Source organism: Hyaena hyaena, unplaced genomic scaffold (assembly GCF_003009895.1).
Source record: "Hyaena hyaena isolate Hyena2069 unplaced genomic scaffold, ASM300989v1 scaffold_3, whole genome shotgun sequence".
Classification (NCBI taxonomy): domain Eukaryota; kingdom Metazoa; phylum Chordata; class Mammalia; order Carnivora; family Hyaenidae; genus Hyaena; species Hyaena hyaena.
In genome coordinates, this window is record NW_024080635.1 from 2,816,272 (window position 1) to 2,839,931 (window position 23,660).

The 23,660-nt window shown below is 53.6% G+C and overlaps 1 protein-coding gene across 1 annotated transcript in view; it reads left to right on the forward strand.

Annotated features, from left to right (window-relative positions):
• NKAIN1 (sodium/potassium transporting ATPase interacting 1) overlaps positions 1-19,034 on the forward strand; it is a 42,352-nt gene extending 23,318 nt beyond the window's left edge. The window contains exons 2-7 of the mRNA XM_039230108.1: positions 13,116-13,253; positions 14,610-14,690; positions 16,777-16,974; positions 17,596-17,656; positions 18,298-18,379; positions 18,525-19,034. Coding sequence (XP_039086039.1) covers positions 13,116-13,253; positions 14,610-14,690; positions 16,777-16,974; positions 17,596-17,656; positions 18,298-18,379; positions 18,525-18,534 — 570 coding nt within the window. The 3' untranslated portion in view covers positions 18,535-19,034. The remainder of the gene's footprint in view (positions 1-13,115; positions 13,254-14,609; positions 14,691-16,776; positions 16,975-17,595; positions 17,657-18,297; positions 18,380-18,524) is intronic.
• Positions 19,035-23,660: the final 4,626 nt, after the last annotated feature.

Genomic DNA, 23,660 nt, shown 5'->3' on the forward strand with positions numbered 1-23,660 from the left:
ACTAAGATCCAGAGAGGGAAAGTGACTTGTCCAATCAGTGAGCATTTACTGAGCACTTACTACATGCAAAATTCTTTATGCCCATTCTCACTGAATCAGCCACCACCCCGGGAGGCAGGTGTTCATGGTAGCTGTGTTCCCATTTCACAGATGAGGAAACTGAGGCTCCAGGAAATGACCTTCCCGAGTCCTACAGCCCATGTGAGAGCTGGGACTCCATCCCAAGTCTGCCTGACTCAGTTACCTAGAGCTGATAACTCCTGGGCTCTGGGCTCCTCTAATGCTGTGGCTTCTGATTGTTTTTGTCTACGTTCTGGTCTTTTCCACCTCACCTCCAGCCTTAGAGTCGCTCCTGCCATCCTCAGTTCCTCCTTAATTCTCCCTAAGTGCCTGCTTCATTAAAGGTGCTTTCAGCCACAAGGTTTTTGGCTTAATTATATGGTGTCGTTCGTTGTACTTAATGGAGGATCTGATTAATCACCTTTTTATGTATCCAAAAGTCCATCGATCTGCAGCCAGAATCTTCTGGGAGAGCCTGTTTTTTTTTTTGCTGGATTTTCTCCGCCGGGATGGTCTCCCCGTCCATCCCTATCCGAAGTGTTTTCTAAAGAGGACTCTCTCCTCCCAGGCTTCCACTGCCCCCTCCAGAGCCTGCTGGGAGTCTCGGTATTTGGGGCACAGGGCTGGGGGTACACCAGCAGTCTGGACGTGGGCACAGACGCAGAGGTAGAGCAGGCGCCCCCACCTGACCATCCACCTCCAGCCCATCTTAGCCAGAGAGCACCAGGCCCAAAGTGCCCAGCTGCCTCGTCCCTCTTGCAGAACCTTCCCGGGCCCCTAGGAGCTGGTTCGTGAGTTCAAACCCTGCTTTGGCCTCTGCGCTGACAGGTGCCGAGGCTGCTTGGGATTCTGTCTCCCTCTCTCTGCTCCTCCCCCCTCAAAATAAATAAATATTAAAAAAATAGTAGTCAATATTTATAGAATGCTTACTACATGAGACACTTGATGTACGTTATCTTCTTTAATTTTCGCAGTAGTTCCAGCAAGTGTGGGGACTGTTCTCCCCATTGTGCAGATGGGGAGACTAAGGCTCATATGGAAGATAAACCCAAGCACGCCCTCTGTCCCACTGTGTTAAACTGCCTCATGGTTTTCCAGGGAGTGCACTGCAGTGGGTGGTGCTGGGGGCCAGAGCCAAGTCAGATGCCCCCTGCTCCCCCGCTGTGAACGGCCGGGAGGGCAAAGCCCCGAGGAGGTGGTGTTGAGGAAAGGCCTGAGCTGGTAGCTGCCAGCTTCTAATCCTCTTCCTGCCAGACCCCAGAAGTTGGGGCAGGACGGCCTCGGGGGAGGCAGGTAGCATAGTCGCCCCAGATCCAAGGGGCAGCTCTACTGGGCTCCTCGTACGTTTCTGGGCCTGGAAGAGGGGCCTGCCCCACTGGCACAAAGCAAGGAGCTCCGGGAGTGGAGATTAGAGCTTGAAGGGGGTGGGCCAGGGACTGCAAGACCCTCACTGCTGTGCGTTAGGCACCCTTGTCCCCGTTGCATGTTCCATCCAAGAGGGGACGGTGTCAGAGTCACTGTCCTGAAGGCCCTTCTCTGCACGGCCCAGTGGCCTCCTGCTGTGGTGCCTGGGGGGTTGGACCAGATTGTGGATGGAGAGATAGGCCCCCTGCCTTGGAGGGACCCTTTGATTTTAGACTGACCTTGGTATAACCCTGGGCTTCTAGGCTGGCTTTATGCAGATTTATGCAGATTTATGCTAATCAGAGCACCACCAGGCCTGTTCTAATGGAGTTGTGGACTCAGAGGTGTAGTGGGATGGATCTGCCCAGAAGGGGTCTGAGGAGTCCCCCAGCTGGGAAGGGTCAGCTGTCGCTGGGATGAGGGGGTGGGGTTGCCATGGAGACAGAGACCAAGCCCCAGCGACCGCCTCCTGTGGGGGCCAACCAAGGCTGGCCCCAACCAGCCCTCGGAGACTGTCCTGGGCCTCCCTTCAGCTCCAGGCTGGTCTCGGAGGGCTAATTACCCACAAGCGAGTGACCAGCTGCTGCCTCGCTCCCCCAGGCCCAGCTGAGGCCCAGGGCTGGGCCACAGCAGGAGGGCAGAAGGACAGACAGATGGCAGTCTGGAGCCTGGGGGGCTGGGAGGGAGCAGGACTGAGGGAGGGAGATTACTCCAGCAGGGCTCTACGGGGTGAGCTTCCCAACTGCCAGGGCATGCAAACAGGCTTGGCAGCTGGGTCTCTGCCACGTGGTAGGGAAGCGTGAGAGTTGGGACCCCAACAGACTGGCTGCAGGCTCAAGTCTTCTGTGTGTCCTTAGGCAAGTCCCTTGTCCTCTCTGGGCCTCCCAGGAGTATGAGGGGGTAATATACAGGAGGTGCTCAATAGATAATTCTACAATTCTGAAGGCCATTGAGAGTTCTTCTGTCTTCTAATGGGGCAGGACACCCGCCTCATTTGGGCCCTCTTCCACCTTCCAGGCTCTCTGGGCTGGGGCAGGTGGCTGTGGTGTCAGTGCTGAGGAGGGAACAGGCTGGACTGTCATCCCATGAGGAAGGAGCTGGGTCTCCTACATTCGCCACTGACTTCTCAGCTGAGCCCACAAAAGGCACTGGAGAGCTGTTTGTAGAACGAATGAATCAGGGGCGCCTGGGTGGCTCAGTCGGTTAAGCGTCCGACTTTGGCTCACGTCATGTTCTCATGGTTTGTGGGTTCAAGCCCTGCGTCGGGCTCTGTGCTGACAGCTAGCTCAGAGCCCAGAGGCTGTTTCAGATTCTGTGTCTCCCTCTCTCTCTGACCCTCCCCTGCTCATGCTGTCTCTCAGAAATAAATTAAAATAAAATTTTTTTTCATTATAAAAAAAAGAATGAATGAATTAACAGATGTATTCAGCATAGCATCTGGCACTAATAGGAGATTAATAGATGTTAGCTGTGACATCACTGCCCGCTTTTGATCCAAGCTAGGCTCTGCCCCCACCTCGGATCCCCCTCTTCCTATGCCCCTCACTATCTCTGGAGAGATGTGTGGCGGGTGGGAAGAACAGTGAGTGTACAGAAAAGGACTTGAACCTGAACTCCACCACTCCCTTTCTGAGTGACTTTGGGAGACTCGGGACCGCTCTGAGCCTCCTCTGCACAAGGGGAACCTTCATGTCCCGGCGGCACCCCACGGTTACGGGGAGCCCTTGTGCCTTGGCTGGCTCAACCCGAGGCGAGATCTTACCGGGGCTTCCAGAACCAGCTTCTGGGGAAAAGGGGCCGTTAGGCCCTCAGCAGAGGTCACAGAACCCCAAGGCCAGGCCCCCTGCCCACAGGCAGGCTGCAGCATCACCAAGCCTAGACAGAAGTTTGGAGCTACAGAGACCCCCACTGTCCAGATGAGAACACTGAGGCCCAGAGGAGGACACTTGCCCGGGACCCCACAGCACATTCACATCAGAGAAGGAGACCTCAGATCCCTCTGAGCCATTTCACTGCTTTTTCACGTGAATCAACACTGAAAGACGTCTGTTCTTAATGTTGTTGAAAAATAGACCTTTGTTGTAAAAATTCCAAGAGACAGACGTATTTCTAAGTAAAAGTGTAAGGCTCCCCATCTCCCCATCCCGGCTCCCTGGAGGGAAGTTCTCCTAACCGTTTGTTGTGTGTGTCTCCCCAGCTCTCGATGCTGCATTTACAGTCAAACACGGTTCACGTCTTTTTTATTTTTATTTTTTGGCTCTTTTTTTTAAAAAAAAAAATAAATGGAATCCTATTACTCTGCAGCTCGGTTCTTTTTTTTCTTTTTCTTTTTTTTCTTTTCACTTAGCAGTGATAACCTTGGCCATTTTCCAGCAACAATCAGACTGGGACAGAGAGGCAGAAGGGGCCGCAGGAGCCCAGGAAGAGATAGGGAGCGCGCGCGCGCGCGTGTGTGTGTGTGTGTGTGTGTGTGTGTGTTGGGGGTAGGAAGGAGTCCCCAAGGCCACTACACACTGGGGAACCTGGCAGTGAAGCCCCCATCATCAGCTCCCAGAGGACTGTGGGATTTGTCTACAGACTTGAGCTCCCCGAGGAGAGGGCCACGCCAGCTTGTTCAGCACCAGATACTCTGCACACGGCCTGGTGCATAATATGTGCTCAAGAAATATTTGTCCGATCAACTGAGTCCCTGCTAGGCCAGTTTGTCCCTGACCCTGCCAAAGGCTTTCTGAGCTCTGTGACCATTGCAGCGCATGTGCAAAGGGCATTGCCTCCCCAGGCGGACGCCAGCGATGGAGACAGCTCCAGGGAGTGGGAAGACCTTCCTCTCCCTCAACTCACGGCTGCCAGTTGGCTCACCTCCCTAATGAGGGGGCTGGGCTGGTGGATCTCCAGGGGTCCTCTGTCTGGCTTCAGTCCCACTCCCTCATTTCACGGATGAGGGGCTGAGTCGAGTTTAATTTTGTCAGCTGCCTCAGAAATCCATTGGGAAAAGGGGGGCTTGAGTTCGGGGATGCAGCAAAGGCTGTTGCCGCATACAGGGCACCAGCCGCGTGCCAGGCGCTGGGCTGAGAGCTTTCCATGCAGTGTCTGAATCTCGGGGACATTTTCCCAGGCCCCGGCTCAGAGAGGGAGAGTAACTTGCCCAAAGTCACACAGTGAACCGGACTGACTGGGGACAGAATCAGGCTTGCTGGACCCCAAATGGGGAGCTCTTCACACCTTAGCCTCCTGTGAGCTAAATTCAGTAACAGTACCAGGCTGGACCCAACCATTCTTCAAAAACTTCAGGGACCCCTCCCTCAGATGGCCTGACTTCCGTGTCCCCCGGCAACATGGCTGGAATTTCGGCCAGGAAAGTAGTTGACTTGCAGAACTGGCGGGCAAGGGCTTGGGCAGAGGGGCTTGTGATGGGTTCTGGGGCTGGAGCCCAGCCCCGTCCGCCTTCTCTCCCCCAGCCAGCTGCTTGGGGCTGAGGTGGGCCTATCTGCATTCTTCATCCCTTGCCCCCCCATCCCCACCCCCAACCTGGTGTTGGGCTCCTGGGGTTGGCGTCTAGACAGACAAGAGCATCCTACTGAGAACAGAGGCAGCCCTGACTCGGGGCTGAAGGTTCCCATGGCAACCGCATCCCCCTCAGCTGGCAGCTACCCGATAAATAAATAATTGGGTGGGGGTGGGGAGCTAAGGGCAGGGGGAGGGGCAGCAGGGGAGCCCCGTGGTGGCTTCGCTTGGGAAAGGAGAGGGCGGGTTAGGCTGGAGGCAGGTTGGGGTGGGGGGTGGGGGGTGGCTGCGCAGGGAGGGGAGGGGAGCTGGTAGTCTTGTAAAGGCCAGGTGGGAAAAAGTAGCCAGATGGGAGAGGGATTCAGAGGAGCAGGAGGGGGACCAGGACCTGAAGTTTAGCTTTCCAGCTTTCGCAGCTGGACACACCATGGGACCCAAACACTGGAAATGGACCAGTTTGGGAGCATATTAAGTTCATTCGTTAAGTCCAGGTTGGGCGTATTAAGTTCATCCAATGAGTAGTCAGTTAGAAAAGGGCTGGAAGCTGAGACACGGGCAGGTAGCCCCTGAAACTCGGGTGGGCGTGGGGCTTGCTTGGACAAGGGGAGCATAAAGAGAGCCCAGGAAATGGCCTAAATGTTCGGACGTTTAGGGCCCCGGCTAGGGCCCCGGCTACGGGGGAGGATGAGCTGCACTGGAATCAGGAGTGGCCAGAAAGGGTGGAGAACCAGCTTGACCTCTGCACTTGCCCCGTGCCAGGCTCGGCTCCTACTACCGGAAATGCAGCCGTGAGCAGGAGGCAGAAATCCCTGCTTCTATGGGGTTTACTTCTAATGCAGGAGCCAGACCTTAAAAGGGAGTGGATAGGATGTTGGTCTGTGATACGTGCATTGGAAAAAGTAAAGCGAGGGGCAGGCAGGGAATTCTGCAGCCAGAATATGATTTTAAATAATACTAAAAAGAAAAAGAAAGAAAAATGGGCTGCCCGCCTGGTTCAGTTACTAGAGCAGGCAACTCTTGAATTCAGAGTTCGTGAGTTTCAAGCCCCACGTTGGGCATAGTGTTCACAAATTAAATAATAAATAAATAAATAAACCTGAACCTCTTCACAACTGTGAATTACACCCATTCTGTCCGTGAGGAAACTGAGGTGCAGCAAGGCATCAGGATTCGAACCCAGCTCCTAGCCACCGAAGCAAACTGTAGTGTGCAAGCAGGCCAAGGAGCGAGTGCAGGGAGGGCGTGGAGCCCCTTAGTCTGGCCATGAGAGCATTGAGATAGAGGAGGGATTAGTTGGAGGACAATGAAGGGCCTTTTTTCTATCTTTCTTTCTTTCTTTTTTTTTCTTTTAAGCTTTTATTCATTTCTGAGAGACAGAGTGTGAGCAGAGAGAGAGGGAGACACAGAATCCGAAGCAGGCTCCAGGCTGTGAGCCATCAGCACAGAGCCCGATGCGGGGCTCGAACCCATGAGTTGTGAGATCTGACCTGAGCTCAAGTCGGCCGCTTAACCGACTGAGCCACCCGAGCGCCCCTCTTTCATTTTTTTTTTTAATACAAGTGGCTTGAGTGTGTCTAGGAGGCAGTAGGAAGGGTCCCGGGCAGAGCGAGAAGCTGAGATTACAGGCAAGAAGAGGGTGTTGGGAGCTCCTGAGACAATAGGCCACAGTGACAGGGTCCAGAGTGCAGGAGGAGGCAGGGGGAGCAGGGGGAGACAGAGGCCAGGTCCTCTGAGAGCGAGGCTGGGCAGGGGCAGGGCAGGAGGGTTGAGGACAGTGAGAAGATCTGAGATCGTCAGTGGGGAAAGTGAGTTCCCTAGAGAAGCCTAGGCGGGTCCTGGTGCGGCGGGGGGGCCTCTCGAAGCTGATGACGACAGGGTCTGTCCCGTCTGTCATGCGCCTCGTCTGCCTAGGGAGTGACGTTCTCTAGCAGCGCTTGGCTGCTTTGCAGGCGGTGAGAACACTGTGAATCGGGCTTATGCAGGTGTGCGCCTCTCCTGACAGGTGTGATGGAAAGGCAGAGGCCATGGGAGTCTGGGTTACGGCCGAAGCTCATGTAGAAGGGAGGGAGCATCATGAGGTTCCAGCAAGCCAGGCTGGGGTGTGAGTGAGGAGCTGGGCGATGGAAGGGGTGGAGGGTGAGGGGCAGGGGACCTGATGCACTGGACGCAGCCCGTCACTGTCACAGGTGTTGGGAAGCAGGCTGGAGTGGTCCAGCAGGGGCTGTCGAATTGGTGACTTTGGAGGCAGGCCATTCTGGTGATGCCCCAGTCCACGTGGTGGCCGTGTGGGAGAAGGGCTGGAGGGAAAGGTCACAGGCGAGGTGTTTGAGAGATGGGAAGTCCAGGTGCTGGAGGGGGTGGTCCCCGATGTCCAAGGCAACTGGGATGACGCAGGGGTAAAACTCGTTTTCGGGATCCAGTGGGTGACGAGGTCAGCAGTAGAGGAAGTGGCATAGCCTTAGGGCTCCCGGGACACGTGGTGGTCAAGCTCTGCAAGCAACTTAGGGACCCCAGAGGATCCTTCCCCACCTTTGGGCCCAAGGAACATGGGATGTGAGAAGAGAAGCGGTCCCTGAGAAGAGCACAGGGAAACAGCATCATTGGGTGCAAAACGTAGGGGGGGGGACCCCTCAGGGAAGGAGCTGAGGCTTTAGGACACAAGCTGGTTTGGAAGGACTCGTGAAAGGGGTGAGGATGGAGGAGGGCTGGGTCAGGGGGAGCAGCCCGGGGCCTTGAGGAGACGAGGGTGGAGAGGACTGAGGGGCAGGCGCTTGGGTCTTGACCGATGCAGACAGGGTCTGGGTGACCTGTTCTCATCTGTCACTCTGGGATGGTCAGGGCTCTCATCTTGCTTACTTGGCGTCCTGTGTGGCTGGGGAGTTGGCAGGCCCAGAGACCGCAGGGAGTACTCCAACCTTCCAACCTCGTCTAGGACATGATCTCACGGTTTGTAAGTTCGAGCCCTGCGTTGGGCTCTGTGCTGACAGCTCAGAGCCTGGATCCTGCTTCAGATTCTGTGTCTCCCTCTCTCTCTGCTCCTCCCCTGCTTGCGCACCCTCTCTCTCTCTCTCTCTCCGTCAAAAATAAATAAACATTAAAAAAAAAAAAAAAAGCAAAAGCACTCGATGGGGGTGGTGGCCAGCCTCCCTCTGCTGGAGATCGGGAAAGAGGCTGCATCAGTGGCCGACAGGAGCTTCCATCCTGGTCCTGGCCCACCTTGGAGAGACTCAAGACCTGGCTTATGGGCTGACCAGGTTAAAAAAAACAAACAAACCAAAGTCATTTTTTCTCTCAGTATGCGTGGACTTGAAACTTCTGCAGAGGAGTAGATTGCCCTCATCTCCACACTCTCCCTCCCCTGAGAATAAAAAGACACACCGAAGCCAGTGGCATTTACAGTCACTGCAGCCCTCAGATTATTGTTCTAAGCTGCTGCATGCAAGTGGGGAAGATATTCCCTCTATTTGCTCTTTATTTGTTAATTAGCCACATATCACAGCTGGACACGCAAAAGTTCTGGAATATTTGATTTGGTTTCTTAATAAAAAGTAATACCTTTAGAATTGAGATTATTTATGAGACAAGGAATCTCAGTTAAAAACTATATATGGAGGGACACCTGGCTGGCTCAGTCAGTGGGGCATGCAGCTCTTGATCTTGGGGTTGTGAGTTTGAGCCCCTCTGTTAGGTGTAGAGATTACTTAAAACTAGGAGGTTCAGGGACGCCCGGGTGGTGAAGTCAGTTGTATGTCAGACTTTGGCTCAGGTCATGATCTCATAGTTTGTGAGTTCGAGCCCTACACTGGGCTCCCTGCTGTCAGCCCAGAGCCTGCTTTGGATCCTCGGTCCCCCTCTTTCTCTGCCCCTCCCCTGCTCACGCTCCCTCTCTCAAAAATAAACAGTAAAAATCAAGTTTAGGGGCGCCTGGATGGCTCAGTCAGTTAAGTGTCCGACTCTTGATTTCAGCTCAGGTCATGATCTCATGGTTCATGAGATCAAGTCCTGTGTTGGGCTCTGTGCTGACAACGTGGACCCTGCAGGGGATTCTCTCTCTCTCCCTCTCTCTGCCCCTCCCCTGCTCGTGCTCTCTCTCTTTCTCTCTCAAAATTTAAAAAAAGTTTAAAAAAATTAAAAATATATATGTACGTGGATTTTTTTTTTTTCAGTATTTATTTATTTTTGAGAAAGAGCACGTGAACATGGGAGGGACCGGGGGGAGGGGGGCGCACAGAGGATCCAAAGAGGGCTCTGCACTGACAGCAGCGAGCCGGATGCGGGGCTCAAACTCACGAACTGAGCTATGAGATCATGACCTGAGTCGAGGTCAGGTACTCAACCAACTGTGCCTCCCAAGCACCCCTAGAGATGGTTGATGGATTTAAATCTCATCTCCGCACTTACTCCTGGAGAGGAGGCCCACTGACGACACTGGTTTGTGACTGTCAGCGCCTTCCCCGTGAGACTCTGAGTTCAGGGACCACCGCCCCCTTCTGCATGCCAGCACCAGCACGGGGCCTGACGCAGACCACATGTGCTGCGAATAAGTAGATGGTGGCCCCTGGACGGATGAGGGCAGGACTGGCGTCAGAAAGATGGATCCACGGATGCGGATGGGGGCGATGGCAGGAGGCTGCAGCGATGGCTGACGGCTCCCAGACTGGCCAGGGCTCCACGTTCAGAGGGAAGAGCCATCCGTTTGGGCCGGTCAGGGAGCTCTTCGTAGAAAAGGAAGGAACTGTGCTATACTTTGAAGACCAAGGAGGATCTGCATATGAGAAAGGGAGAAATAGGGGCGCCTGGGTGGCTCAGTCAGTTAAGCATCCGACTTTGGCTCAGGTCATGATCTCATGGTTCATGGGTTCAAGCCCCGCATCGGGCTCTGTGCTGACAGCTCAGAGCTGGAGCCTGCTTCGGATTCTGTGTCTCCAGTCTCCCTCTCTCTGCCTGCCTGCCTCTCTCTCTCTCAAAATAAATGTTAAAAATTAAAAAGAAAAAGGGGGGCGGGAATGAAGGCGGGACTTAAACCATTATTTCAGCCACTTGGGGGCAGGAGCTGCTGGGGATAAAGGCTTGTGTGCCAGCTCCCAGCAGGCCTTCAGAGCCCAACTAAGAAGCTTCCAGCATTGACTCTTCTAATTAGCCACCACTCACAAAATCTAGTTGTCTGTTAGTGTATGCAATGTCTCCATACCCAACAAAGTCTCCAGGGAAGGATTGTCTTCCCTATTTATAGTTGAAGAAATTGGCTCAGAGAGGGAAAGTAACTGGCCCAGTGCCCCACAGAGCTACAGCTTGAACCCACCTTTTAGAGACTTCAGAGCTTTTTGTGCTAACTGTCCCACTGCTTACTCTGTCACTGAGGTCCCCAAGAACCAAGAGGGCTTCGAACAAGCGCCAGTGTCGGGGCAGGGGATGTCCCGTTTTAGGTAAGTGTATCCAGGCGAGATGTCTCCCCAGCTCCACAGTGAGCCTGGGCAAGTCTGTCTCAGCCACCTCCTCTGTCCTCTGATGGCAGCCTCTTTGCCAGGGCCAGATGCCAGCAGAGTTGGGAGCCTCATGGGGACCCCAAACCACCAGGGCTCTCCCAGGCCCGGTAGAGTCCGGGTGGAAAGGAGGAAGAATGGAAATGAGGGAGGATCTTTTGGGAGCAGGGAGCAGTCTGGGGAGTTTGTCTCCCAAGGTCAGCAGACCATTGGAGTCAACAGACCTCTAAGAGCCCTTAGAGGTCATGTAGTCCAGTGGCCTCTTATGTATGGAAGAAGGAGCCTGAGACCCAGGGTGGAGCGTGGCCCGCCCAGAGTCACCCGGGAGTCTGTCAGACTGTCAGCCAGAACCCACACCTCTTCCCTTCCAGGCCAATGCCAATGGGCAAGGTGAGGGGCTGCTTGCCAAGCTGGGACAGGTGGCAGAGAGAAGCAGAATGACTGCCTGGCTCTGCCTCCTACCTGCTGTGTGACCTTGGGCAAGTCACTTCTCTTCTCTGAGCCTCATGGTCTCTTTCTTCAGAATGAGGTAATGATCTCAGCCGTGCTTTTCTGCCAAGGAGTATCCATAAGAGATGCACTTGGAAAGCTCTTTCCAATCTGCGGGGCTCCGGGAGAGGAGTCACCAACGAGAGGCAGGCTGGTGCCAGCTGGGTGGGGGCCAGCATTGGGCCCACGGCCTCCTGGGTGTCTGCCCGAGCACTGCCATCTGTGTGATGGCGTCAGCTCCACCTCCTCCTGCCTGCCTGCCAGGAGAAAGGCTTCTAGGATCTTCTCAATCACAACCTTCCCCGTCCCTTCCCAGCCAGATCCACCTCCTCCCCTTTTTTTTTAGGTCAGGGCTTGTGGTCACAAGGGACAGAAATCCCAAGTGCAGGGAGGGAGAATTCGTTTTCGGCATGGCCAGATCCTCAGACCTGCATTGATGTCACCTAGACACTCACCTCGGTTGTTTACTCTGCTTCCCTCTCTGCCCCTTAGCTTTGGGTCTCAAGCAGGCTGTCCCTGTGAGATGGCAGAGACGGCCACCAACAGCTCTGAGTCACCCGATGCTCATTCAGATACCCTGGCAGATAGAGGGCATCTCTGTCCTGATTACTCCAGCAACCATTCACGGTGACCCTCAGGGGATCCCTGTGTGCCGATTATTTGGTTAGGACTGGGTCCTGAGCCTTCCGCTGAAATAAGAGGTGGGCTGTCCCCACCCATGCCACATGAACTAAGGGTTGGGAGGTGGTACCCAAAACAAAGAGATGGGTCTATCCCCAGAAAAAGACGTATTGAACAATCAATAACAATGGATATCCCTGGCACCTTTGTTCTTTTTTTTTTAAAGTTTATTTATTTATTTTGAGAGAGAGGGAGACTGCGCGCGAGAGCGAGCAAGCATAGCCAGGGGAGGAACAGAGAGAGAGGCAGAGAGAGAAAATCCCAACCAGGCTCTGCCCTGTCAGCGCAGAGCCTGATGCAGGGCTCGAACTCATGAACTGTGAGATCATGACCTGAGCTGAAATCAAGAGTCAGACACTTAACTGACTGAGCCACCAGGGCACCGCGGCACCTGAGTCCTTAAGTGCATCAGCTGCAAGGTTGAACCAGGGGCTACTGGAAAAGGGGGTATTGATTGGGTCCTATATCAGTTAGCTTTTGCTGGGTAACAAATCATTCCGTAACAGCAGTTTAAAACAACCTTTTTATTGAGCTCCTGATTCAGCGGGTCATCTGGGAGATCTTTCTGGTCTGGGTACATGTTTTAGGTCAGTTGGTGGGTTGGTTAGCATTGGAATGATCTAGAAGGGCCTCACTCACATGCCTGAAGGTTGATTGGCTGTCAGCTAAGGTGTCTCGGTTCCCCTCTCCTGCTCCAGGCAGGCACCCGGGCTCTTCTGCATGGTGTTCTCTGTGTTACAAGTGTAGCAAGTGAGCAAACTCCAGCACAGAAGCATTTTTTCGGATCTTCACTTGCTTGTTAAAGTCCCATTGGGCAAAGCAAGTCACATGACCATGCAGCATTCGTGCGGGAGGGCACTGTCAAGGAGCATGGAAACGTGGAGAGAAAACACTTGAGGTCAATTTTGCAACCCATGACAGCTCCCTTGGGGAAGGGGAGTAAAAATATATATATTTATATATCCCTTTCTCTGCAGCCCATGGATCTCCGGACCAGGGCAACCTCCAGACCGGAGTCCTTGGAAGAAGGGACTCCTAGCCCCTCAGGGCTATGGCTCTGCCCTTGGCCAGAGCAGAGGGGTGGGGAGCAGCCTGGATTCTAACTCCACCTGCTCAGAGCCCCCCACAGGGCAGGGTCAGGTACTAGTGGGGAGAGCCTCTTGGCCCTGAAGGTGTTCTGAACTGGGCTCCCGTTAGCCCTCCCCAAAGTAACCATCCGGGCTCAGTCTCAGTTGGCCCCCCACACACTTGACCCCGCTTCCCCATATCCTCGTGGTGTCGTGGAGTTAGGAGGACTCGGAGATCTGGGTACAGTCAGGTCGTGGTGCCCTGGCACCACGGTAAGGGGGTGTCACTTGCCCCACAAGGTCAAGGAGGAATGCCTTCCCTTCCCTTCCCTTCCCTTCCCTTCCCTTCCCTTCCCTTCCCTTCCCTTCACTCCCTGGCCTTCACTTGCCCCTGGTGGACGTGGCCTCAGCCTTCTCTCTCCCACAGGTGGCTGCATTGGAGCGGCAGATCTTTGACTTCCTGGGCTATCAGTGGGCTCCTATCTTAGCCAACTTCCTGCACATCATGGCAGTCATCTTGGGCATCTTCGGCACCGTGCAGTACCGCTCCCGGTACCTCATTCTGGTATGGCTCGCTTGCCCCTCCCCCCCCACCCCTCCAGCCAGAACTGCCTCCTATCCCGGACACCCAGACCCCCTGCTCTGTCTTAGCGCCAGCCTGGCTGGTGGTACGGATGCCCCGTTAACCAATGGTTCTTTGCTCAGCAGAGAGACAAGATCGGTATTCTCCCTAAAGAATTTCCTAGGGAAAACTCCAAATATTAACAAGATATATCATTTAGTGAGTGCCTAGTGTATGCCAAGCACAGTGCTAATCGTTTCTCAGGTTTGGCTTATCCTTACAACAGCCCTGCAAGGTACAGCTTGCCATCTCCATTTTCCAGATGAGGAAATGAGGCTCAGAAAGGTTCCGAGGCTTCTTGAGGTCACACAGCTAATAAGGGGGCAGGGTCAGAGCATCAGATCCAGGGTGGACGCTCTTGTCACATCTCCATGCTGCCTCCGGAAGCCAGCGGAGGGACAGACTTCATCTTGTTTAGTTTCTCAGGTCGCTTTAGGGAGACTTGCCCTTTGCTGTTCATGAGGAATATGGTCTAGAGCCGCTAGTGTGGCTCTGAGGTCAGTGTCCGATGTGCTCCGATCCCAGGAGTGGATTATGTCCCTGGCTCCCTCCTCCTATGTCCCCTTTCCAAGCCCTGGTCCTTGATGGTCTCTGTCAAGCTCCTGTTTTCAGGTGGGCTCACCATTCTCCCCTGCTCTTCCTCAGTGGCCCATTCACCCACCTCTTTGAGGGAAAAGGCTTTTGAGTAGGTTTATTACATAAATGCTTGATACCTGTGATACCAGTGCCATGCTCTGGCTCATTCTTGGGTTTCCCCCCTGTCCCTCAGGCTGAGCTCCCAGAGGCCAGGTGATCAGGGCCCTCTCAAAGCTGTGTCACCTGCAGTGGGAGACTGCTTCTCTCTGGCTCTCAGGAAAGCTCCGGGCACCACTCTAAGCATCACTTTCTGCCGTGTGGCAGCACAGATCGCATAGGACTTGGGTGGAAATATCCAGATCCTCTCCAGAGCCAGGCTGCATCTGCTGTTCTCTGCAGAATGTGTCGGATTAGCTGCCAGAGGACTGGAGTTTGAGTGGCGGCCCTATCTCTTCCTAGCTGTGTGATCTTGGAAAACTTAAACTTCCTCTCCAGGGCTGACATTAGTTATCTTTAAAGAAAGGATGGCGCCTTCCATGCAGGGCTGTTGTTGTAAGGACTGGATGGATATGAAAACAACTTGTAAACAATAAAGTGCTAAGTGAGAGATCGTTATCCTTTCCCCCTGCAAAGGTCCCCACAGTCTGTGAGCTCAGTCTACGTTGACACGCCCCCTCCCCACTTGCCCAGGCCCCGCCCTGATCCCGCCTCTCCTTTCCCCAGTATGCAGCCTGGCTGGTGCTCTGGGTTGGCTGGAATGCATTTATCATCTGCTTCTACCTGGAGGTTGGACAGCTGTCCCAGGTAAGCCTCGGGCTTGGCAGTGCCAGAGGGCAGAGCCTGACCTTTCCTGTCCCCTCTACCCAAGGGCTCCAAGTTAGGAGTGGGCCCGGGGCATCATTTCTGGAAGAGACTTCACTCCACGCACCCAAATAATCTGCTCCCTGCACCTGCTGGGAACAAACAATGGTCTGAAGGGCCATCTGCATGAAGATGGGCTGGGGTCCTGGATGACCCCAAGCTCGCTAGAAACCAACCACACGTAATGCCCCTGAAAACTGCTCTTAGGCCCCGCAGGTGTTCGGTGCAAGGGAGACAAAAATGCCATGCACTTTGTACTGCTAAGGCAACAAAGATTTGGGTCCAGTTCTTTTTTTTTTTTTTTTTTTTTTTTTTTTTTTTTTTTTTTTTTTTTTTTTTGAGTTTTTTTAATGTTTATTTATTTATTTATTTATATTTTATTTATTTCTAGGAGAGAGAGAGAGAGAGAGACAGTGTGAGCAGGGGAGGGTCAGAGAGAGAAGGAGTCACAGACTGAAACAGGCTCCAGGCTCTGAGCTGGCAGTCAGCACAGAGCCCGACGCGGGGCCTGAACCCACGAACCGCGAGACCATGACCTAAGCGAAAGTCGGAGGCTTAACCGACTAAGCCACCCAGGCGCCCCTATTTATTTATTTTTTGATGTTTTATTTATTTCTAGGAGAGAGACAGCATGAGTAGGGGAGGGTCAGAGAGAGAGGGAGTCACAGACTCTGAAACAGGCTTCAGGCTCTGAGCTGGCAGTCAGCACAGAGCCCGACGCGGGGCTCGAACCCACGAACCGTGAGATCGTGACCTAAGCGAAAGTCGGACGCTTAACTGACTAAGCCACCCAGGCGCCCCTAAATGTTTATTTTTGAGAGAGAGACAAAGTGTGAGTGCCAGGGGTGGGGGCAGAGAGAGAGGGAGACACACAGAGAATCTGAAGCAGGCTCCAGGCTCTGAGCTGTCAGCACAGAGCCCAATGTGGGGCTCAAACACACAAACCATGAGATCATGACCTGAACTGAAGTTGGCGCCTGACTGAGTCACCCAGGCACCCTGGGTCCAGTTCTTTTTCGCTTTTGTTTTTGTTTTAAGGTCTTATTTTTAAGTAATCTCTACACCCAACCTGGGGCTTGAACCCCCGACCCCAAGATCAAGTCAGATGTTCCACCGACTGAGCCAGCAAGGCACCCCGATTTGAGTCCCGTCTGATCAATATTTTCAGAAGGGAAAGAGACAAAGCAGACTTTGCGGGGAGAATTGAGTGGACCAAGTGCCAGTGCGGAACCACTGAAGAAAGTGGAAGTTCTTAGCTTGTAGAAGAGCAAGCCCAGCGGGCACAACTTCAGTTTTTAGACGTAAAGAAGGCAAAATATATGAATGGGAACACTGGCTTCGTAGTTCTGCTGGATTTAAATCCCAGCTCCAACATTTCCAGGTGGTGTGACCCTGGGCTTGCCTTCTCTGAGCTTCAGTTTTCCTGTCTAATGAGTGCAGATAGGTACTTCATGGGGCTGCTGAGGGAATGAAATGAGAGGACACATCTCAGTGCGTGGCACCTGCTCAGCCCTTGGCGAATATTTGTTAACAGGCTGCACGAGTGAATGGATGGATAAACACAGAGACGCCGTGGGCGAGAACCTCTGATCTAAGCCAGGCACTTCATCTCAGATGGGCCGACCGAGAACTAAAGAGAGGAAACGTTTGCCCAGGGTCACACACAGAGAGCATTGGAGAGGCTGAATGGGCTGTGAAGGGGTCTGTGTTGAGAATTTCACCCAGGGCTGGAAAATTGGACTCAGTCACTGTTAATGTCCCTTCCATCCCTGACATTTTGGGGCGTCTGTGGGTCAGCGCCAGCCCCTTCCATAGCTGAGGGAAGTGTAAGACCCGCATAGTCATCCAGCGCCACCTACTGGCCAAATATAGATGTGCAGAAACACACCTCCTCCAGACCCTTCAAATCAAGCCAGGCTTCAACAGTCCGGGTGTGAAAGTAGGCTTTAGAGAAAGTTCCCTGCTGCCTGGGGAAAATTCGTGGCTCCCCATGGCCCCAGCTCAGTATCCTAGGCCCCTCTGCCCCCAGGACCGGGACTTCATCATGACCTTCAACACGTCCCTGCACCGCTCCTGGTGGATGGAGAATGGCCCAGGCTGTCTGGTGACACCTGTCCTGAACTCCCGCCTGGCCCTGGAAGACCACCATGTCATCTCTGTCACTGGCTGCCTGCTTGACTATCCCTACATTGAAGCACTCAGCAGTGCTCTGCAGATCTTCCTGGCTGTGAGTCCTCCTGGCCCCCTGGCCCCCACACTCCCAGAGGTGGAGTCCACCCCAACCCCTTTGTTTAGCTCTCGTTAAGAAGGGAAGAACCTAGATCTCCCAGCCTGCCTGTGCTTCTGTCTGGCTCTGTCTCCATAGCTTGTACCTTCTCCCTTCACCCCTGCCCCAACCAGGAGTGAGCAGGTTTAATGAATAGAATGAGCGATCGGACTGCGAGTCACCCAGTCTCCAGTGTATCTGCTGTGTGACCTTGGAGGACCGCATCAAGCGCATAAGAGTTGTGACAGTGGACCCAAGACAGTAATAGTTTCTAGTCTTGCCCTCCAGGCTCCACATGCCCAAAGCCGTATAATCCTCTTTCCTCTTAACAAGTCAGTAGAGTATTGCCCAGGTCCAGCTGGGGAAACTGAGGCTCAAAGAGGTTAAACAATTACTTGTCCAAAGTCCACTCGCAGAATGGAGAATGGAACCAGGTATGTTTGACCGGAAGACGCAGTCATTTAACTGGAAGTTGTCATGGGTTGGCCTTCATCCTAGCACACCCTGCCCCTCCAGTCGGATGAGGCCTGGCCAGGCGGAGGGTGGGGGAAGAGCTTCTGTCTTCTTTCCTTCCGCCCCCAGCTGTTCGGCTTTGTGTTCGCCTGCTACGTGAGCAAAGTGTTCCTGGAAGAGGAGGACAGCTGTGAGTGCCCAGCCCCGCAGGAGTGGGGAAGCCCAGCAGCGCACCCCCACCCCCACCCCGTGCCATCAGCACCCTGGACAGCGCCCCAAGCACCCTCGAGGGAGGGAGCGCTGGGTTGGCCAACTGGCCCCTCCTGGTAGGGAAGAAGAGGCAGCAGGGGTAGTCGGGGTCTACGTAGCGCATTTTGAGCTGTGACCTAGACATCCAGGTGTCCAGTCCACGGTTCCAGCACTGCTCTCTACCCACCCCTCTTAGGTTCTGCCCCTCGGAGGAGCTCCATGAGGCTCACCCCTACCAAACACCGCCCATGCCCAGTCTCAGGCCCCATTAGCACCCTCCATCTCCGAGGTCTTGCCCCCTTAAGAGGTTCAAGCCCTGCTCCCTTAACGGACGGCCTCACCCCACCGCCCCCCCACCCCGGCCCCTCAGGCTCTCTGTTAACTTAGGGCTTTGGCCACTCTGGCCGAGCTTCTCCATGTCCTCTTCCCCATAGGCCCACCTACTGGGACCTGGCAGCAAGGTCTGGCCCTAAGAGCATGGGATCAAACCCTCAGATTTCTTCCGTTTCAGGACCCAGCCTCCCATAACTCGCACCCCACAGGCCCATCATCCCTAACTATGCGCTACCTCCCCTTCCACAGTTGACTTCATCGGTGGCTTTGACTCCTATGGATACCAGGCGCCCCAGAAGACGTCGCATTTACAACTGCAGCCTCTGTACACGTGGGTCATGGCGCCCTGTGGGGTGGGGTGGAGGGACCAAAGCGTTGCTTGGGGTGGGGGGGAAGAAGGGCAGAGAGGTCAGCCGGATCTCTCTGCCCCCATACTGTCGGGGTTCGCTTTCCTAACCTGCCTTTGTTGTCTGCAGGTCCGGGTAGCTTCTGTGGCGCTCCCACCCGGGCGCCCCTTGCTTGCTGGCTAGACTGAAGCTGCGGCCGCCTGCTCTGGCCGAAATGGCAGGCGCGCCCCCTGGCGGCTAGCGGACTGACTGCAGCCTGAGCTGGCTGGGTCCGCCATGGACATAGACTTGGCCTTCTGCAGCCCGACTCCAAGGGTTGGGCGGGCCGGGCGGGGGAGGGGAATCGCGGGGTTTGTATTTTTTTTATCTCAGCCTTGGTGTGCGCCGGGGCCTCCCTCCCTTCTCCAGACTCTTCCTTTCCAAACCCTTCACCCAACTTCCAGTCCCCTGTCCAGAGAGAAATGGCATTCACCCCATCTTACCACACTCACTCACCAGCCCTGGGGAGAGTTCCTGTGACCTAGAAACAGGAGTCCTGCGTTCCAATTGCAGCGTCACTGACTCTGTGACATCTGGCAAGGCCCTTGGCCTCTCTGGGCCTCAGTTTCCCTCAAATCATTAAAAGAATCTCTTAGCAGATGAAACTCGTTCTAGCCTTTTCATTTGACTCTTAAATCCCTGGGCTAGGCTGGGATTATAATTCCCATTTTGCAGATATGGAAACTGAGGCCTGGAGAGCTGAAGCGTTTGCTTGAGGCCACACAGCTAGGCTTTGGGTGGAGGCGGGCCTTGGACACGGTGTAGTTTTCTGGAGTTTCAGGCTCCAAAACCCTAGGTCTGGTCTCTGAATTCATATCCAAGCCCCCCTCCATCTGGGACACTCTAGAACCCACATGATCTATACCACACTCACACACACCACCACCACCATTTGCCAAGGCCTCTCTTGAAGCAATACCTGTTCTCTTGGGAACCAGATGAACAGAGCCTAGAGCCCTGGACTCAGCCTGACCCACAGGGAAGCCCTCCTAGACTCGGCCCCTGCCCACCTTTGGCAGACCTTTCAAGCTCTTTCCAGTAAGAGGGGTGTCCACACCTCCGCCACCCACCCCCTTCCAGGTCCCTGAGGCCGGGTCTGCTGCAGCCATGATCCCTACCTCTTCAGCAACCCCACGAACCCTGATGGTCCCCTCCACCTCCCAGTTGGAAGCCCTGTGCTTCTGGAATGGAAGAGGGCTGCTCAGTGCTGCCCGGTCACCAGTTTTCAAAGATCACCAGCGTTTGTGACCGCTCCAGTGTCCAGGAGAACGTCTAACAAGCCCAGGAGTTCTGAAGAGGCAGACTGGGGGGGTGGGTCATGGTGTGGGGTCGGAAAGGCCAGCACCCTTGAGGGCAAACAACGATGAGAGCTCTTTCTCCCCATCTCCTTCCACAGACACCCCTGAGGACCTCGGCTCCTGTGTACCAGCTGGGAGTCCAAGGGCAGCAGGATCAGGCCTTGGCGCCCAGTTTGTGAAACAGGAGCGGTCCTGGGTTAGGAAAGAGGGCACGGGAGGCTTGGAGGGAAACACAGATGGTTTGTACACCTGAGCCCGTCCATGGCGACCGCTCCATCCCTTGCCTCCACCGTCTTATCTAGCATTCCCTGCTGTCTGAGGCCAAAATATGCTGAGCTAGGACCCCACCCCACCGTCCCATCTGCAGTGCTGTGTCAAGGAGCCAGACTCAGGAGTTCCTCCGGTTCCTCCAGGCACTGAGGTCCCAGGTGGTCTGCCTCAGTGGCTGTGCGGAAGGCCCAAGGAGGGGGCAGCTCAAGGAGGGGGCAGCTCGCATAGGACCCTACCTCCAGGCCAGCTCCTGCCTCCAGCCCCCTCCTCCCGCCCCCACACACCCAGCCTCCTTTCTCCTCCACGGGTTTAGCCTCTGGTGCTTCGAAGCCTTTTGTTTTTATAATATAGATTTTGCAAGGGGACCAAGTTTTTTTCTAACTGGGACCTTGCAAGGCAGGGAGTGCCCCCCTGGTTTATGTGCAGGTGGGTTGAATAAAGGTGGTGATTTCTTCTCTATCTTCCTGTCCTCCTGCCCTGGGAGTCGGCAGCGGCAGCGTCCCTGCTTGAAGGGGAACAGGGGCTGGGAGTCAAGGTCACTGTCATTATCATTCCTGTCCCCCCCCCCCCCCCCCCCCCCCCGGCCTGTGCTTCTGATTGGCTATGGAGCTTTGAGAAGCCACTCTCCCTCTCTTTCCTCATCCCTAAGATGCAGAGGTGGGACTAAATCAGTGGGTTCCCAGCCCAGGCATCACGATCCCTGGGAGAACTTTCCAGTTCTTTTTTTTTTTTTTTAAGTGCATTAGAAGTTTATGCTTCCAAATATCCTTTGCATCTCGACTCTGCCCTCTTCCTGACAACTCCATGTCTGACAGAATGAGCTGGCAGACACGCTGGGTCCTTTCTGGCAATACAGTCAGAGTCTGTATTTTTGATTTTTTACAATTTTATTTATTTTTGTAAAGAGACCATACATATAGATGGTGCAGAATTCAGAAGGTTCCAGGGGTTTCTGTCCTTTTACCTGTTTTTCATACCTTTTCAAAGACAGACCAGTCTTTGTTAACTTATATAGATATATTTTTCCCTTTTCACACAAATGGCAACACGCTCAATCTTCAACTTCCTCCTGCTGCTTCTACTTACCTCTGAATCCTGGAGACCTTAACCCCAAAAGTACACGTGGGGCTGCCTCCCGTTCGTCCGTGGCAGGCTGGTAGAATTAGGACTTGTGTTAAGATTCCCCGGTCATCTTGGGCAGTTAGAGGCTAAGAACCAGAGGTACTACCCACGATGCCCCAGGTTCATTACACAGACCTCTGTGGACCCCTCTTGGTCATGGAGTTCTGGGGGAAATAAATCACTGATGGCGGCTTCAAGGAGTTTATAGTTTAGTGGGGAGCCCGCAGGAGGGGCGGGGCCGAAGGGTGAATGCCACTGGCAGGTGGGTGGTGCTGAGCACAGGGCGGGGTGAAAGGCAGTTGTTAGTAAGAGCTCAGGGGAAAGGTGACCCGAGTGTCCCAAACAGGGCCAGCAGCCCAGGCACAGAGGTGGAGGGAGCAGAGCACGTGGTATTGTGAGGAAGAATAGCCAGGGACCATGTGCTTAGATAGAGGAAGCTCAATAGGAAATGTATTCGTTTGCTCTTGCTCTCATAGATGATCACACCTTTAGTGTCATAAAAACAATACAATTTATTACGGTTCTGTAGTGGACAGGAGTCTCACTGGGTAAAATCAAGATGTCCGGAGGGTTGCATTTCCTTCTGGAGGCTCTGGGGGAGCATCCACAACCTTGCCGTTTCTAGCCACTAGAGGCTAGCGGAATTTCTTGGCTTGTGGCCCCTTCCTCCTCCTTCGCAGCCAGCAATGGCCTATCTGTCTCACCCTCCTTCCATCCTCACATCTCCCTTAGCCAGGAAAGGCTTTCCACTTTTAAGGGCTCGTGTCAGTAGGTTGGGCCCAACCAGATAATCCAGGATAGTCTCCGCCACCTCAAAGTCCCTTGTGCCATGTAACACATTGACCGGCTCCAAGGGTTAGAATGTAGACACCCTTGGGGGCCATTATTCTGCCTTCCAGGGTAGGAGTTGAATCCAGCTTATATCTAAGCTGGTGTCCAATCAGGGCGTGTTAGCCTGAAGGGTTTTCAGCAGAAGCTACTCCTTTAGAGCTGTCCTAGAGGAGAAGATATTTGCAAATGACATACCTGATAAAGGATTAGTATCCAAAATATGGAAAGGGCAGAGAGAGAGAGGGAGACACAGAAACCAAAGCAAGCTCTAGGTTCTAAGCTGCCAGCACAGAGCCTGACGTGGGGGCAAACTCACAAACCATGAGACCATGACCTGAGCTGAAGTCAGACACTCAACCAACTGAGCCACCCAGGTGCCCCTATAAAGACCTTCTAAAACTCAACACCCCAAAAACAAATAATCTAGTTTAAAAATGGGCAGAAGACATGAAGAGACATTTTTCAAAAAAAAAAAAAAAAGACATCCCAATGGCCCAGAGAAATATGAAAAGATGCTCGACATCACTCATCAGGGAACTACGAATCAAAACCACGAGGAGATAACCACCTCACACCTGTCAGAATGGCTAACCTTAACAACACAGCAAACAACGGTGTTGGTGAGGATGCAGAGAAAGGGGAGCCCTCTTACAGTACTGGTGGGAATGCAAACTGGTGCAGCCACCATGCAAAACAGAAGTTCCTCAAAAATAGAACTACCCTATGATCCAGCAATTGCACTACTAGTATTTGTAGTGCAAATACTTTGTATCCAAAGTATCCAAACTACTTTGTATCCAAAGGACACAAAAATACTAATTCAAAGTTTTTAGGGGCGCCTGGGAGGCTCAGTCGGTTAAGCCTCTGACTTTGGCTCAGGTCATGATCTCACGGTTCGTGGGTTTGAGCCCTGCATCGGGCTCTGCGCTGACAGCTAGCTCAGAGCCTGGAGCCTGCTTCAGATTCTGTGTCTCCCTCTCTCTCTGACCCTCCCCTGCTCACACTGTCTCTCTTTCTCTCTCAGAAATAAATACAACATTTAAAAAGTTTTTTTAATTAAAAAAAAGTTTTAATTTTTTTAAAAAATTTATTTCTAGGAGAGAGAGAGAGAGACAGCGTGAGCAGGGGAGGGTCAGAGAGAGAGGGAGTCACAGACTGAAACAGGCTCCAGGCTCCGAGCTGGCAGTCAGCACAGAGCCCGATGCGGGGCTCGAACCCACGAACTGCGAGATCATGACCTAAGTGAAAGTCGGACGCTTAACCGACTAAGCCACCCAGGCGCCCCCCAAAAAAAGTTTTTAGCAGCAGTGTCGACAACAGTCAAATTACAGAAAGAGTCCAACTGTCCATTGACTGCTGAATGGATAAAGAAGATGTGATACACACACACACACACACACACACACACACACACACACACACACACCAGAATACTCTTCAGCCATAAAAAAAAGAATGAAATCTTGCCATTTGCGACAACGTGGATGGCACTAGGGTGTGTTATGCTAAGTGAAATAAGTCAATCAAAGAAAAACACCGTATGATTTCACTCATGTGCAATTTAAGAAGCATTAGAGGTGTCCTTTAGCAAGAACTGACAGCGCTGCAAGGATGGGGTGGAGCAGGAAAGCAGGAAGCAGTGTTTTGTCCAGAACAGACCTTGGGGTTCTCATATCCTTGTGGAGATGTGTGTTCTTGGGGATAC